The sequence below is a fragment of the Simochromis diagramma genome, unplaced genomic scaffold, assembly GCF_900408965.1.
Source record: "Simochromis diagramma unplaced genomic scaffold, fSimDia1.1 OVJJ01000079.1, whole genome shotgun sequence".
Lineage (NCBI taxonomy): Eukaryota > Metazoa > Chordata > Actinopteri > Cichliformes > Cichlidae > Simochromis > Simochromis diagramma.
In genome coordinates this window covers 1,549,245-1,566,470 of record NW_024387075.1, presented here as the reverse complement: position 1 = coordinate 1,566,470, position 17,226 = coordinate 1,549,245, and the positions used below count along the sequence as shown (strand labels likewise).

The window sequence follows — 17,226 nt, the reverse complement described above, 5'->3', positions numbered from 1 at the left end:
TGATCGCTGGTAGGGTTGTAAGTGTAGTGAGATGATGAGTATACATAGTGCAGGAATATAATCCCAAGGGAATTCCATTTGTTTTCAGTTGTATTTATTCAGTGCCAAATCACAACAACAGTTGCCTCAAGGCAAAGCTAGCAAAGGTGCATCAAGTGTTTGCAGACATATGTTGAAAGGTCAATAGAGCTGGACTGTGTCAGTGGGCTGGGGGTCAAAACCTTACCATTACATACTGATTAAGCTCAATCCAAACACTGTATACTTTTGTGGCACTATGGAACAATGACAGTCTTCTTACCACATCAAGTACTGCCTAGATAATCTGGTCCAGCAAACTTCCTGTTGATCAGTGTACACATTTAAATAGAATTCAATCTATTAATATTACAATTTTCAAAAATACAAATTCAATTTCAGGAAGGTGAATTTTAAATTCAGTTGTTAGTGTTTAAAAAAATATTGTATTTCACAGATTTTCACATTTTCAAGAGAGCTTTTTGACATTAAATAATTGATAAGATACAGATGACCTTATTGAACTTTTAACTCTTAATTAAGCTAATCGCTAGCCCTTTCACAGACAGCAGCATGTGCTGCTAATGCTAACTGCTAACTAAAAGCCAAGGATCCAGAATTTGTTGCGCTGGCTGCTGAGCTCTGTGGGTTTTTGCAGCACCTCCACGTGTACTAGATGCTCCTTGCTCCTTGTTGTTTCTATCTCTGACTTTATGTCCTCTACAAGAGTTTGTGTTGTTTTATCTTCAAATATCCAACAAAAACATGTATTGCTAATTCATAACGAAGAAAGCTTTGTAACTATCCCCACTAGTGAAGACTGTGTCATTTCCACAGCTTCCCCCCCGAGGTCTGCAGCACTGTTGAAAAGGCTCTGGAGTAGCCCATACTGGAGGTTTCTGCATAAGCGCGTAAACCTGTGACACAAAAAACCTGTGGCCGAACTCAGACACACACAGACTGTTTTCCTTCCTGGTGATGAAGGAAAATGGTGGGCTGGCATGTAAAAGGGCATTTATTCTTCCAGGACCTGAAGCTCAGTAAAGCATCACTCCAACAGCCAAACCCATCTGTTGTCTGATTGGATTGTTAAATTTGTGATTTACACGACATTGACCAATCAGCTGAAAGGAAGAAAAATCAGGTCAAAATTTGTACTTCTAAGTTGAAATCCACACGCAGCCAGGAAACCTGAGTGCAGAGGTTTACACGTAGTTTTTTGCTTTGTATCTGTAACCAGATCTTAACAAAACATTTTGTAACTTGTGTAAATCTTTTTTACACACACACAAATTCTCATCTGTAGATGCACAAACACAAAACTTTCAGATATTTTGGTTTACCATGTTACAAAACTCAGTACACAAATATGCATTTGATTTACATATACAAAATATTTATGACCACAATTTGAGCCCATAAATGGACAGCTGCTGATTGGATTGTGTGAAACTGGCAGCTGTGTCTACTGCTTATCCCATTTATAATGCTTAGGCAAAAAATACATGATTCATAATAATTTATTGTACTACCTAATAAAATTCTTTAGCAAAATTTCCACTGAACTGAAAACTTAACATTGATGAAGGGAGGATTTATTGGAGAACTGTTGTATTATTGTCTTAGCTTTAGCTGAGTGTACCTAATCAATAGGGGTGGGGGAAAAAATTGATACTGTGTAGTATCGTGATATTTTGTTTGCTAATAATGTATCGATACAGGGACAGCAGAAATCGATATTTTGTTACAAAAAAAAGTTTTTGTGGACTGGAACATGCTCTGACTTCAAAGCATGTTGATCCTTTTTCTGAGCAAGAATCCTGACATTCCTTCACTGTCCAAATGTGTTTACCTTTTTTTGGCAGCAATAAACATGACAGTTTACTTATTTTAATTTAAGACATGTTTTATTTTAATTAAGTTTAAAACTTTTTTATTTAATGTAAAATTATATTTTGTTTTAATTTACGTTCAAGTTCTTCAGTTGCTGAATGGGCTGCATAGTTTTCATAAATTGCATTGTTCAGAATAGTTAGAATTGTACCAGATGGTTGCATTCAGTTAAGTTGGACTAGACTGTAATACAAACCGTTCAAGTTTGTCAACAATAAAACTGACTGAAATGAGAGAAAGACTGAGTGTGAGACTTTGATATTAGATAAAATGAATATTGATAAAGTTTACCTTTATGTACAGAATCTGAATATCGCAAAATATTTTAAAAAAATTGCAATAATATCGTATCGTGCGTTAAGTATTGTGATAATATCGTATCGTGGGATGTATGGTGATTCCCACCTTTACTAATCAACTGTTAAATGAGTGCATTTGCAACTCCAATTTTAGAAAAGTTGGGATGCTGTTTTGATCACAAGCACCCAGTACTGATTCTTTGAATCTTTTCATGATGTCACTGTATATACTGTAGATGATGAGATATTCAAAGTTGTGACAATTTTATACTGAGTAACAAATTGTTGCAGAATTTATATCTGCAGTTTTTTTGCAGATTGGGGAACCTGTGTCCTTCTTTGCTTGTGAGACTCTACCGCCACAAGATTTTTTTTTTTTTTTTATATATACCCAATCATGTTACTCACCTGTTGCCAGATGTTTTGTTTTACTACCACATAGTTGTACAGGTTTTTGTTTCCCCTGTCTCAACTTTTGTGATACTTGTTGCTGCCATCAAATTCAAAAAGTTATCTGTTTTCTACTTTGAAGAAAATATATGGGATTATAAGATTTGCAAATAATTGCATTCTGTTTTTATTTAACTGCGATGTGACCCGTGCAGCCCATCTTATCTGAGAACTGTTCAACCCTTCACCCTGTGAACCTTGACGTGTGACAATATAATTTGCTTTGTGGTATACACACTGTTGGGATTTCTCTTTGGCTGCAGACAAAGAGGTTTATTTTTTAAAGTATTTCTTTTTCCCACCTCCCTCCATGACTCTCTCCATCTTCACACTTTTCTCACTGTTGACTTAATTGTTATGGACTCAGTCCCTCTCACTTATAACTCTGTAGACTCACCGTTTCATAATATCCCTTGAAAAGCCCGGATTACTGCTCAAAACTTGCAATTTAAACCAGTTAAAATGTTGTTTTTTGATAGCTTTGGTCAGAGGGCATATTCAGTCTGGTATTTGATAACTTTTCCTCAGTTGTAGTTTAATAATATATGCAAACCTGTGGTGAAATAGCCCAGGCTTACAGGTTGTCTTGGACAGGTTGTCAACCTGTTGCAGGACTAACATTATTAACATTTTGTATTTGCCCCTGTACACCACCACAGGGTGCTTCAAACCAAACAATTAAGATGTGATTAAAGTTCAGAATTTTGGCTTTAATTGAGTGGGTTTCCAAAAGTAGTGCATTAACTGTTGAGGAATTATTGCCAGTTTTCTACACACTCCCCCAAGTGCTCAAACGTAATTGGACAAACTAACAAACTAACATTATTTCATCATTTTAAATTTAGGTATTTTTACCTATAGGTTAGTCAGAATAAAATAATTAACCTATGATATATAGGTTTTAGTGTCAGAAAAAGATTTAAGGATAATGATGATGTAAATCAATATTTCCTCTGCACAAATTGCCTAAAAATGAAAATACCAGTACAAGTAGTTTTATTTAAGGTCATCTAAGTTACTCACATACACTGTGTATAGCTGTGTTGTAAAAAGTTTTTTATTTTACATGTATTCCTTTTTTTTTTTTTTTACTTTCCCATTGTCTTCTTTTCTTTTGTTCACTTTGTTCTGTCCTTCCTTCAGTCTGTATCTCCCACCCACCTCCTTCAGGGCTTCATTATGGAGGTAACAGATGCTTTTTCTCAGGCTATTTAACTTTCTATTCCCATCCTCTGACATGTGATGGCTGAAGACTGTAATAGCTGTATGTACACTCACGCTAGCAGTCAGAAATGACATTACCATGATGCATCAGTGGGGGGATGGTAGCTGCACAGGTTTACAAGGTATATTTGACGGCTTGCTCCCATGCTCTGTCGTCTTTGTCTTGCATCTCAAATAACATTTTGCTCTGACTCAGTCTGTTACGCCCGGAGGCTGCAGGGTAAAGGGACAACATGCAGCCATAATTGCAGATGGGGAAAACTGAACCATTGTTTACTGGATGTTAATTGAATCCTGCCACAGACAGCAGGACCGTACATTTCCCTTTCTGCTGCAGGAGCATTCAAGACGTTTGTACTTCTCTGCAAAACACAAGTTCACTTTTCTTAGTTTCCTATTCTGCATTTTTGCCAGCGGTGGCTTTATGTGACAGTGAATCCAACGAGTAATCCAAAGGTAATGTTACAAGTGGTGTAAGGCATTACCTTCTTTAAATAAGTAGCATGATACATTATAATGAATTATGTGTAATACATTACTTTCCTTGAATAATCACCCTATAGCTCATTGTCACTGACAAAGTATGAGAAGGAGAAGAAAAAGAGTTATGCTGTGTGTATTAATTTTAGTCCCACTTGTGATGAATGAAGTGTAGTGGTGCCAAAAGAAAATCACTTTTACAAACAGCAGATGGAGATATTCACAAAATAAAACAGGCTGATAAAATCCTGGATGCTCATTGTTTTCTGCTCTAAACGAGCAGGTAGTGCTTGATTTAGATCTGCCTGAAATCAGTGCTTGAAACATTTAGTAAGTGCTTTAATACTAAATATAAATCCTTTAGAGGTCTGAGTGAAGTGTATAAAACTATGTGGTATAAGAGTCAAACGCCATGTTTCCATTTGTTAGGAACAGTACTATGACACAAAACAATAGCTTTAGATCTGTTTATCTCTTATAAGTATTAATGTAGATGCCTATGCTTGTTATATTTTGGTCATTTTTAGCAACCTATATTCAAATTGTCATTGGACTGAGCATAGGAGATACAAATAACTGGGTCAACAAGAGATTCTGAGATGTACTATGGCTTGAGGATTATATATATATATATATATATATATATATATATATATATATATTTTTTTATTTATTTATTTATTTTTTAATATATATCACTCATCTATGCGCTATCCTCTTCTTGTCCCTCTCACCCTAATCTACCCTTTCACTCAGGTTGACCCATGACATCAGCCTTGATGAATTTGAGGATGACGACCTCTCCGAAATCACAGAGATCACAGATGAGTGTGGGATGAGCCTCAATTGCAATGGCCCAGATATAAAGGTAGGATGGCCCCATGAAGAGCCGCTTCTTGGCAGATGTCTTGTCATAGCTGCAGATGTAGTGTTCATCTTCAAGTTATTCTTTATCAGCTGCTGGTGAAAAAAATAATCAGCAGCTCTGAATGAGAGCTGCAGTATACTAGAAGATCCGCTGAGTTATGTAAAGCTGGGTTGGAGGTTCAAATTGTTTGTGTATGCTATTTGTCATTTATAGAAAGCATTCGTGAGTCCTCCTGCAAAGATTATGACATTATTTTTGTGGTGGGACTTTGGGAACTTTCTGAGTGTCTTGGGAAGCTTTTAAGTTACATCAGATGGTCGTCCACTTGAAAAGGCCGCTGACAAACAAGGTCAAAATGATCGTACACCAAAGCCTTTTAACTCTATCTAACAAAGTTTAAAAAAAAAATTATATCGTATTGTACGTTCCACTCATGCATAACCTCCAGTGTTATTCGTCAACCTCATCATGCGATCCTTCAAAAATTGGGCTTGCCTCCTTTCGGTGACACTCTGTCAAAGTTTGAGTACAGCTAAGGGTCAGTCTCTCCTCTCTGTAGTGTTTTGTAATGAACAGCTGCTGCATTCAGCTTCCTGCCAGCAGAGAACAGGAGCCCGAGGCAGACAGGCCTGACAGACGGTGTCGGAGGCGCTCGCTGAAAAAACTTTGAATGTGATCGCATGCGATTGCCCCGATCCATCCTGGGCATCTAAATAATTCACTCTGAGCTTTTTACTGTTTGTTGAAATCCACCAGGAGTTTTTGTTTGGGGAGTTTTTTTTTGTTTTTTTTTAAGAATAGAAATGAGGGGGTCACTAACAGAACTGAGTAAGGAATATATACATGTAACTATAAGCGAAATAGTAGTGGAGTGGTGCTGAAGGAGAAAATAAATAGAGTTAAATTTGTTATTCTGTCAGATCATCATCTTCTATTTAACTCTACTGCTGTAACCAAGGCAACTAGAGGGCGAGAGGCTTTTCACAGGGCATTTGTGTGAGTAAATAAGATTCTATCTTTCTTTTCCTTTTTCATTATTTCTGTGAGTTATATTTTATCATTTTAGTGAGGCAGTGACTTGACTGATGGGACAAAAATGACTGTAATAATGCAGAGTGGAGGGAATATTTTGGGGTTTTAAAAGCCAGTACTCTTTCATACAGTACTCTTTTTTTCTTGTCTTGCTATCCTGGGAGCTAATTATAGCTCACATTGCTGAATGTGAGCACTTTTTGCTGGAAGTGTCTATGTGTGTGAAGACAGATGACTCATCTCCTTGAAGAGCCTCGCAGAATCCAAAATGGCCCCATGGATGGCAAAAAAGACAAATCTCACAGCACAGCCAACAACAAATCTCACGTGTTGTCACTCTCAGGAAGTGCAAACAAACTGTTTTGCTGCTGGAAGAGACAGCTCACTGGTCCTAGTAATGTCACTCCCCTCCATTTGGAAATCTCATGTCCTTTGGTCTACTTTACCATATACCTGCAGTTCATTGCAGTTGGCGGGATTTTGCTGTGCTACAGCAATTCAGTTGGGTTTACGTCTCGACTTGGACTGGGCCTTACGTTTTCAGTCTTTCTATTGTAGATTTGCTTCTGTTGTTGTGATCACTGTCCGGTTGCATGTGCCAGTGTTGGCCAAGCCTTAGCAAAGTACAGTCATTCATTACCTCTCTGCCATGGTGTTATAATTGATATGGGGTGATTAGGGTTTGTTTATTTTTCTCCAAATGTTATATTGTCCATTATGGCCAAGCATCTTCACTTTTGGACATCTAAGCATGTTTGTTTTAGAGCAAAGCATTCGGCATACATACATCATTTTACATATCTAGTCTAAGGAGATTAACTTTCTTTTGGAGCAAGGAACTGGTCGAAACTTGCAATTTAAAGTTAAGGCTGTTAAGGTTCTATAAGAATCAGGAGATTGTGATCCGCTCGCACTGCTTCTTGTTTATCTCCTCAGTATGTCAACCAGTGATTAGGGGGCAAAATAATTGCACTGTTGTTTTATTTAAGAAAAAAAGAAACAAGGACAGAAATGCAATCCCCTTATTGTGCAATTTTCTTCTAATGACAGTACAGATCCTGTAGGAGACCATTTAAAAATTTAGATGTTACTCAAAAGTTAAGGTATAGTTAGTGTGTAGATCGCATTTAGTATATTGTTCTTGTTCTAAGATCATTTTAGCAGCTGTATGTTGAAGGAGAAAAATTGCAAAATGTCCAATTTAACAATTTCTTGGCGATCTTATGGATAGATAAGAGCTACAACAGTCACACGCTTGGAATTGAGTCCAGCGCTTAGTGAATTGTGTATTTAACAATGCTGGTTTCCCGAGCTGTACAGTACATAACCGGACAGAGTCATATAATCTTTTGTGGTAGTCAGTAACAAGATGTGTTGATTTTCTGAGTGTTTTCTATATCTTGCAATGACTCACCAGTGAGGATGCAGTTTGCTTTTTAGATGGTGTTGAACCTTACACTGAAGGCACCTAGCAGAATAAAGGAAATTGTTGTTTTTGTCACCAGCATGAAATCCTGACAGACACCAGACAAAGGGAGGTTGTAGTAATAAAAAGAAAGATGTCACAGTGTTTATTTTTTAACCACTGCTATTTTCATTGAGGTTTTTAAACCACTACACCCACCCCACAGTTGTACACAGCTTGATTCTTTCAGTTCATGTTTTTTGTTCTATATTTGTCTTGTGCCACACTTCAATCCCATCACTTAAGACTAAAGGAAGCTGTTTTTAGGAAACAAGCTCTGATGACGAATAACAAATGTAGCCACTGGTTAACAAACATTTTTCATTAAGAGTTGGCAGAGAACAAGTTACACATAACAGAAGAGATTTACCAAGTGGCGAAGAAGTCATTTATTGAAGTAGTTGATTGCTTAGTTTTCAACTAATTTTCCCATTTATAAGTTAGATTTAACAAAAAACGTATTTATGATTAAGTTTAGAGGTTTTAATAATTTTATAAATTATTTTGGTAATTGATCATAGAATCTTCTAATAAACAAAAGGTACAACAATTAAAACAATACCCAACAATCTACATAGTTTCAGTAATATAGAAGAAGAGCACTTTGGGCGTGGTATTTAGTTGTGCTAAAATGGCTAATGTGGCTATCAGATAATTACTACAAGTTAACATGTGCACCAGCCAGGGTAGCATTTATAATACTGGTTTAATACTTCAGTGTTCTTAAAGTAGATGCTTTCCTCTTTAAATTCCTTTAGCTGTAAGTGATGGGAGGGGCTCTGTGCTTGTTGTGCCAGTTGGAGGAGGTAAAGATGGCAATTTTTAAAAAATCATTTTTGTTGCAAACGATTAATTTAGTATTTAAACATTAGTTTTATTATCAGTTAATATCTGAGGTTTTTTGACAACCATAGTAGACACAAATTCAACAAATGGCATATCATCTTCCTCAGCAGGGCTTGCAAAATCGCTAGCGATTTTTCCAGTCAGGCTACCAAAATCTATCTCTGCCCTGCCCGTCGGGCTATTGTAGGAAGGAAAAATATATGTCAATGCTTTTGCATTCTTTCGGAAATGTAGCTGGGTAATTATGTCATTGGCATCGGTGAGCCACTGTCAATATGTGACATATTGAAATCGCGTTTGAATTTGCGCTTGTTTTTTGCTTTCACTTTGCAAATGTCCAGGTGCCTTCTTTTGGCGCACCGGCCGGTCACGACCGGCGGGGGAAAAGTCACTCGGGTCAGAACATGGGGTGCCACCATCATCCCACTTCTGACACCAATGTGGCGAGCTCAGACAAGGAGGAGACGGAGGTGTCGTTTGGTCTTGCTTCCCGTGAGCTAGCCAGGGAGCACAGCCGATTATTGACATCTGCAGAAGAACACTGCTGCTAGCTAACTGCTCAGCGTGGCAACCGCACAGCAACAACAACAACACACAGGGCGCCCTCTGACCCCGGAAGGACACACCGTCGCAGCGAGAGGGCGTCACCCGTCACTATGGCAACATAAACAAAACATAACTGTACAAACAGAACCCCGAACAGCCCTGACCCGCTACAATATGCTGCTGAGAATATAGCCCAGAAGAAGCGTATAGTATAGCTTTTATTTTGGAAAGAGCCATTTCTCTGTAATAAACTCTCTTTTCCAAAGATGAGTGATTCCTCAATCAGATACAGGGCTTGCAAAATCGCTAGCCCGACGTCCCGGGGCTAGCGATTTTTCCAGTCGGGCTACCAAAATATATTTCTGCCCTGCCCGTCGGGCTATCGTAGGAAGGAAAAATATATGTCAATGCTTTTGCATTCTTTCGGAAATGTAGCTGGGTAATTATGTCATTGGCATCGGTGAGCCACTGTCAATATGTGACATATTGAAATCCCGTTTGAATTTGCGCTTGTTTTTTGCTTTCACTTTGCAATCCTGCAAACTGTGTCTAGAGAGCGACAGTACTGATTGGTGAGTGATGATAATTTGCGCACCAATTCCTCTGACATCGTCTTATCAATCGTTAGCTTACTATGCAAACATGACAAGTGAAATCTCCCGCAGCAAGCTTAAACATGTGAGAGGTTGATCGCGCAGAGAATCGCTGACCGTTATGTGTGTGTGTGTGTGTGTGTAAAAGCAGCAGGATATATATTTTAGTTCTGCTGAGCCAAATAAGACAGGTCAGGGTGAAGAAGTGACAGCCAAAGAAAAGCTTACCACAAAACGGAAAAGTTATGACAAATCAGACTATAAGGCAAAAAGAAAGTGCAGCTTTATGGTTTCATGGACAAAAGAATTTCTGTGGCTGCAATATGACGAGCTATATAACCGGGGCTGCACATAAGTGGTCCGCAGGTGCGCATTCGCTGTCAAAAAAACAAAAAAACAAAACGCGCACAAGATATGAAGTTGCAACGCGTGTTTGCATACATAAGATTTTCTGGAGGAGGACAGACATTTGTTTAAAACTCTTAAAGATGTCGAAGAAGCTCCTTTAAGCAATTACTTTGGTGTTCCTCCACCTCCAAACAAATGTCAGAAGGAGTCCGAACCACAAAAGAAGCACGTATTCTTGGAAAAGTGGTTGCAAGAGGTGAGCTGGCTTCAAACAAATGATGAACGCACAGAGATGTGGTGCGGAATGTGCCGTGAAAATCCCATCCTAGCGGACAAAAACAGTGCTTTTTATATGGACTTGCAACTTCTTATCTGGTGCGCATCTTTTATTTTGACAGCGAATGCGCACATGCGGACCACTTATGTGCACCCGTGTAAATAACATAATGTCCTGCCGGGTGTGTTGTTGGTTTTCTCTCGATTTCTGAGTGGACAAGCGCCTTTGTTACTGGGACCAGTCATTTTAAGAAAGGCCCCCATTAGAACCCATGAGAAATGCAAGAAATGCATTATTGCTCAGTCTGCAATATCTTTCCCAGAACAAACACCAATTGCAAATAACATACTAAAAATAAACCTGAAAAATCTGTTTAGAACGGCGTACTATGTTGCAAAGAGTGAACTACCACTGGCAAAATTTAGCAGTCTTTGCAAACTTCAAAAAGCAAATGGCCTAGATCTTGGTTCCACTTGCCTCTTACCCGTGACTTCAGTGGAAATTTCAAATTCAGGATCTAACACAGACTGATTCATGTCCTACACAGTTCTTACAAGTTCATAGAAATTTCTGTTCAATTAGAACCAAGTATTTGAGTTGATGATTGTAATTTTTATACAATGTTGTAATTTGTGTTTCAACAATTTTTTGATTAATGTTTTGTTTCCTTTACAATATTATACATTAAAGTATAATATTGTAAAGGAAACAAAACAGGAAACAAAACATCAATCAAAAAATTGCTCTCTTTTTTATTCGGGCTACTTACATTTATTTTGGGCTACCAAAAACTGAAGAGTCCCTGCCCGAAGGGCTACCAGGGATTTTGAAATTTTGAGAGCCCTGCTCAGTATGCTGGAAGTGTAAATGTTCAGCTTTTTTTAAATGACATTAACCATAAGAACCTTATTAGCCACTGATTTGGTCTTTGTGTCCTTCTTTTCCACGTCCTTCTAATTTTGTTCAGTTTGTCATGTGAACTATGATGTGCTTGAAAACATTTCTTGCAGAATGTTTAACCATGGAAAACAGAAGCAAGGATCAAAGACTGAATCAGCTTGATGAGACAGACTGACATTCTTTATGTTTCAGCTGTAATCACAGACCTCAGGGGCACTGCCTTGTCTTTGCTTCTCATTTTAAAGTGCACAGAGTTTTAGAGGCCCAGTCTGTTTTAAAAATTTATGAGGAGGCAGGGCAGCTTTAGAATATTTGGTAGGGAGCCCTCACACACACACACACAGAGCTGAATTTATCAGTGATCTCATCATCCGATGGGAGACTGAAAATGTATCTGGTCTCATCAATAATGAACGGTCACATGGAAGGAACATCACACACACCAGACATGTGTGGTGCCTGCCTGAGTAGGGGGCCACAGAGGTGTGCACTGTGGTATTTGCTCGGTGGGTGGATGGACAGTGGGCTAACAACATTATAAGGACAGAAGTTCTCCACCTGACCTTTTAATCTTTAAGTTCAGGTGTTTTGAGTCCCATTGCCACAGGCGTATACCATCAACCACATAGCCATGTCTCCTCTGGGGCTTGTTCAGTCCTGTAGCTTGGCTGATTAAAAATAGGCCCAAATTGGCCACCAGAGGCAGAAGTAAGCACAGATTGAAAGTAGTGTTAAAAGTGGTAGGAACAAGATATTTTGTACAGTACTTCAAATAATTGATGGGACGGGATCCACCCATTCTCATCTGCTTATTCTTATCAGGGTCGCGGGGGGGTATCCCTGGTACCACAGGGCAAGATGCAAGGTTCACCCTGGACAGGTCCCCAGTCTGTCACAGGGCTAACACGGGGAGACAGATGGGTGTGTTTTTTTTCCTTCTGTATCAGAATCTCTCTTTGATTTATATCTCTTTTTATTAGACTTGGGTAGAAAATATATATATTTTTCCATAATTTCCTGGCATTTTATTGGGGTATACAGTATGTGATAATAAATATAAACTTAATATAAAAGGACATAAAAGCTGAGCTAACTGATATTAATCATTGTAGCTAACCACGTGCATTTCACCCATAAAGTCTCTGCCATCTGGAAAACAACACTCCTGCGCCTGAGGAGATGTCATGATCAACAAGATTGTAGATATATTTTTGAAGAAATCCAAATTACCACCAAATAGGCCTGAATTGTTAGACTATTTAGGTGCTTTTATCCCAAAATGTTCTTCTCAAACAAAACTTCTGCTTCTTTTGCTCTTATGACAATGTAAATAAATAGATTCTTTGATTCATTTTTGTGGTGAACACACAAACATAAAACAAAAGTCACTTGTTATTCCACAGTTAAGAAGCTTCTTTTGAAGAAGACAGAGAAAATTGGCTTTTATCTAAATTAGTGTGCACATGGCTATGGTGAAGGGTTCTTGAAGGGTTAATGGAGAGCAGCTGATGTCCAGAATGAGACTTAAAGATATTTAGTGCTTCTGAGAGACATAAAGTGACAACATGCATTATAAAAATCAGTGAGAGAGAAAGGGAAGTGCTTTCATGCCCAAGTGTAAGGGTGAATGGATTTGATTAGGAGTCATTTGCTGTGTGTGGATGGCTGAAATGTCGTATGTCAGGGTGGAGTCAGATAGGATGGCCAGTTACATTTAAGTGACTGCAAAAACACACAAAAAGCAGCATCTACACACAGATTTACCACACATGGAGAATCAAGGCTTTGTATTATGTCTAGATTCTGCTTTATTTATATTAAATTCACTTGCTTAATGTAAATATTTGAAATGATTTATTTTTTTTATTTTACAGAAACAAAAAGAGAAAAACCTTTTAGAGAAAGTTGGAAAAATCTGAGCTATTGAACTTCATAAAAAGGTGTCATGTTCCTTGTGTGTTATTTCAATTACTGATATTTGTAATGCACTGCAATGCACTTCAACAGTATTGTCTTAAAATATAAGGTGCCCATAAAAATGTTTTAAAGGTGAACCTGTATAAATAAGTATCAGTGAAACAGATCCCCTTAATCCAGAAGGGTAGAAGGAGAGTGATATACAGAGGGAGAGTGAGGATGGAGAGTGAGGACGGAAGCAATAGAAAATAAATGGAGCAATGAGAGAGAGAGGGAGTGAAAGAGGGTCTAGCAAAACACCAGTGGAGAAGCAGACCCATTTCCATGGCAACAGTGTTTCTCTCACCTACTGCACATGTCAAAGCTGAAAATACATGCAGTGTTGGCACTTATACACACACAAACACACACACACACACACTGCCCCCATGGATACCGCTCACGTCATCTCATCCACACATGGTAACAGTGGAGAGGAAGCTGCTTCATCAATGCAAACAGAAACAGGAGAAGCCCTGTTTGGCTCTGCTACTGTTAATAAAGAGCAACCGATATGACAGCAGTGTTCTGATATTCAGCCTTGTGCTTACCTTTATGTATTCCCATTGACATGAACAGACGCTTACAAGGCCCGACCCTCTCCTGCATGATTCATTTAAGCCAAATTAATATATATATATATATATATAGATATCTATCTATCTGCTCGTTTGTTCGTTAATAAAAATGAAATAAAATGCAATACTTTACTGGATTTTATAAGAGCAGAGTGAAGCCAAAACTCTGGATTTGACAAACACATACAGGTCCTTTCAAAGTCGGTATGGTTCAAATGTTCTCTTTCTATATTTTATTTTTCTGGCATTCGGTTTGCAGCTGAGCAGTACGTTTGGGGTGATTTGACATTTTCAGTCTTTCCTTGTGTTTCCCCTGCTCCGGCTGCTCTGATTGGGAGAAAGAAGAGCATCACGTCTTCAAGGCAGCATCATTTCCTTAGTCACTGATCCCCTTGTCTCCTAGCAACAGGGGGCAGGGCTCTTCAGAGTCCAGTAATAATTTCTCATCATAAAAAAGAAGAAGAGAAGAGCATTTGCAGGCTCCATTAGGAGGCATTGATTTTTAGCAGGTGAAAAGGTGAATTGAAGGAGAGTGGGGGTAGACAAAAGAAAAATATTGGTGGGAGGATCGTTGTTATTAGACACAGACAGACACTGACATGACGTTGCTGCCCTACAACACAAACTCACTGCTCATCACATGCCACTTACAGGTATTTGCAGTGTGTGTAAATGGTTGGTTGGATATGGCTGTAGATTAAAGATGACCAATTGATAATTGGATTGTTTAAGGAATAGATAGCTGGATAAATCATGACTGCATATGAACGATGAACAGTAGTGACCATGACAACACTAGATGGGAAGCAGAGGCAGCGAAGGCTGCAGGCCTCAAACTGTGCCCTGCTTGATCACCGGTATTACTATAAGTCTATCCATAGTTTACAAAACTGACATCAAACTGTATTAAAAAAAAGCATCATTTTCCCATAATCTCTGCTGTGAAAAAAACAGGTTTAAGACATCAACAACATCAGTTATTTATAAACAGTATAACTGTTAGACTGAATGATGAAAGGTGGTATATAGATGGGATGGGATAAATGCCAGCTAGACTGAAATGGATGGATGAATGAACAAGAATCGACTATAGAACATTAGACTGCTGGATGCTTGATAAATGGGTGGATAATAGATTGATGGAAGATTATTAAGTGGATAAGAGGATGGAAAGGTAGATAAGCATACAGATAGCTATGTAGCAGGAGTGGGCAATTAATTAACCGAGGAGGTCACATGAGAAACTGGACCTGTTGTGGAGGGCCACACCATTAAACTGATCTCAGATCTGCTCAGTATTAATATTATCTTGGAGTGACCTTCAACAGCAGTCCCAATCCCCCCTGTGCCTGATCCCTGCTATACAGGATGATCAAAAAAGGATTAAAGATATAGTCTGGCATTAAAAAAGAATTATACTCATAAATATACATTGAATAAGGTGTGACTGTGTCTTCCAACAAATTGATGCATTCTCACAAATAAAGAATTAATCTAGTAACACTATAAGAGCTGTAAGCCATCATGTTGCCCAGCCACAGTTGTGGAGATGGACATGGATGTTCTGTCTAATCACATTTTATGTATGTGGCTGGAGACATATGTAGCATGCCAAAGATGGAAGGGAAGAAAACTTGTAGGTGTTCAAGTTGCAGGGAGGCACATTTTAATTCATGTCTGCAACTTCAGACATAAGATATGAAGGGTCGTGCCTATGTTTTATTGTTTTATTTATGTGTTTTCACTATGTGTGTGAAAACACATAGGAAAAAGACAATGATATCCTCTTCCTCCTCACTTCAAGCCTCTTCCCATGAACTTAAGTCATGGCTCTGTCACATGTAAATGTATATAAACATGCTTATTCCAAATATTGTTGCAGTTACTTATTGTCAGACATGCAACCATCCCATCTACAACAGCTGGCATCAAGCTGACTAAATAACAAAAACACCTCTAGTAGAGATTACATGTAAACTCACCCTCCAAACATAGAATTCATGATTGTCTGCAATCTAAGATTATGGAAAATATATATATTTTTAAATTTTTACATGTTGGTGTCAGTCCTTTCTTGTATCATCTTTGGAAGTAATCCATGGTCTGATATATACTCGGCAGTAAACAACCGATCTCCATATACAGTTAATATCTGCATCTTGACAATCTTTGTGTTTGGCTTATGTCTGTATTTTTAAAAGAGCTTTTATTCTTGCTTTTGCCCTCGTTTGATTCAAAACAGTTGTATGGGTAAATGACTAAACCATATAAGTCTAATAAATGTGGACTGAGTATGAATGCAATTAGATGAACATTTTCCACTTTAGCTTTTGGCTCTTCAGCAAACCATTATAGCAGTCCTATTTCAAAGACAGGCAGGCTTCTTTCTTTCTTGGGAGTGAGAGACCTCTGGATATCTGGGATGAGTGTCTCACTGCATACAAATGTGCTTGAAGGCAACACTTAGCCAACAGAAATGAATTAACCTCCATTCCATTCAGCAACTGTTACCTTACAGTCTGCAGCAAGTAAATTCGGTTAATAGGAGTGCTGTCTGTTAGAACAAAGGTTTAAATGTTTACGATATTGGTTATAATACATTCCTGGTACTTGTGATTTCTCGGTGTATGAAGTATTTACAGAACAGTAGCTTATTAAATGATGGGGTTTTTTTTCTCTTCCTCACAGTTTCCTTTGTGAGGTTTGTTTCCTAAAATAGTTTAAGGTGACTGTGTTTTGTATGGCAGCTGAGAATTACACCAGTGTTTCTCCTACCATTGCCTTGAGGGGGCGATCCAATACTGCAGCCTCACCCCACAGTCAGCCTAGAGAAAACACCGTTAACTTTATTCAGGACTAGCACAGATGTTTAAAAAGAATATGACTTGGATCCAAACTAAATTTTATAGATGCTAAAACTGACAAAACAAATGAACAAACAAAAATGAATAAATAAATAAATAAATAAAGGTTTGATAATACTATATTACTCAGTATCAAAAATAAATGTTATAGCATTAAGTTTAATTAGATTTTAGTTCTAGAGCAACTATACTGTTTTTGTTTCGTTTTGTTTGTTTGCTCATGTCTCTCAAATTGTAAAAACGAAATAGATTATTTTAGATTTATAACTTTAAATAACTCTAAATAACTTTTTTTTCTGATTGTGCTGTAGAAGGTGGCAGACCTCCAAAACAGTTGTTCAACATTGTTCATGTTCTTCTTTTATTTGCATTTGTTTTTTTTACAGGTTTTTCTGTATGTGAGGCAAACAGAGAGCACTAAAGACTATAATAGGCTTAACAACGACTTGCCATGTGCTGTGTGTGTGTGTCTGTTTTGTATGTGTAGCTGCAGGGATAGTGATGATAAGTGAAGCAGACTGTACTGTCCCAGTGCCCTCTGACTTACTGTCTCTCAAATGCTTTGCTTGTGTGTTGTTTCAGCAGCAGT

The 17,226-nt window shown here is 38.1% G+C and overlaps 1 protein-coding gene across 4 annotated transcripts in view; it reads left to right on the top strand.

Annotated features, from left to right (window-relative positions):
- mapk8ip1b (mitogen-activated protein kinase 8 interacting protein 1b) overlaps positions 1 to 17,226 on the top strand; it is a 53,287-nt gene that overhangs the window by 14,513 nt on the left and 21,548 nt on the right. For 3 of the 4 annotated variants that reach the window (XR_005697831.1, XM_040045502.1, XM_040045501.1), the window contains exon 2: positions 5,121 to 5,232. The exons of the other annotated variant lie outside the window; for it this stretch is intronic. Coding sequence is in view for 2 of the 3 variants with exons in the window: in XM_040045502.1 (XP_039901436.1) it covers positions 5,121 to 5,232 (112 nt within the window). In the remaining variant the exon portion in view is untranslated. The remainder of the gene's footprint in view (positions 1 to 5,120; positions 5,233 to 17,226) is intronic. 4 annotated transcript variants of the gene reach the window in all.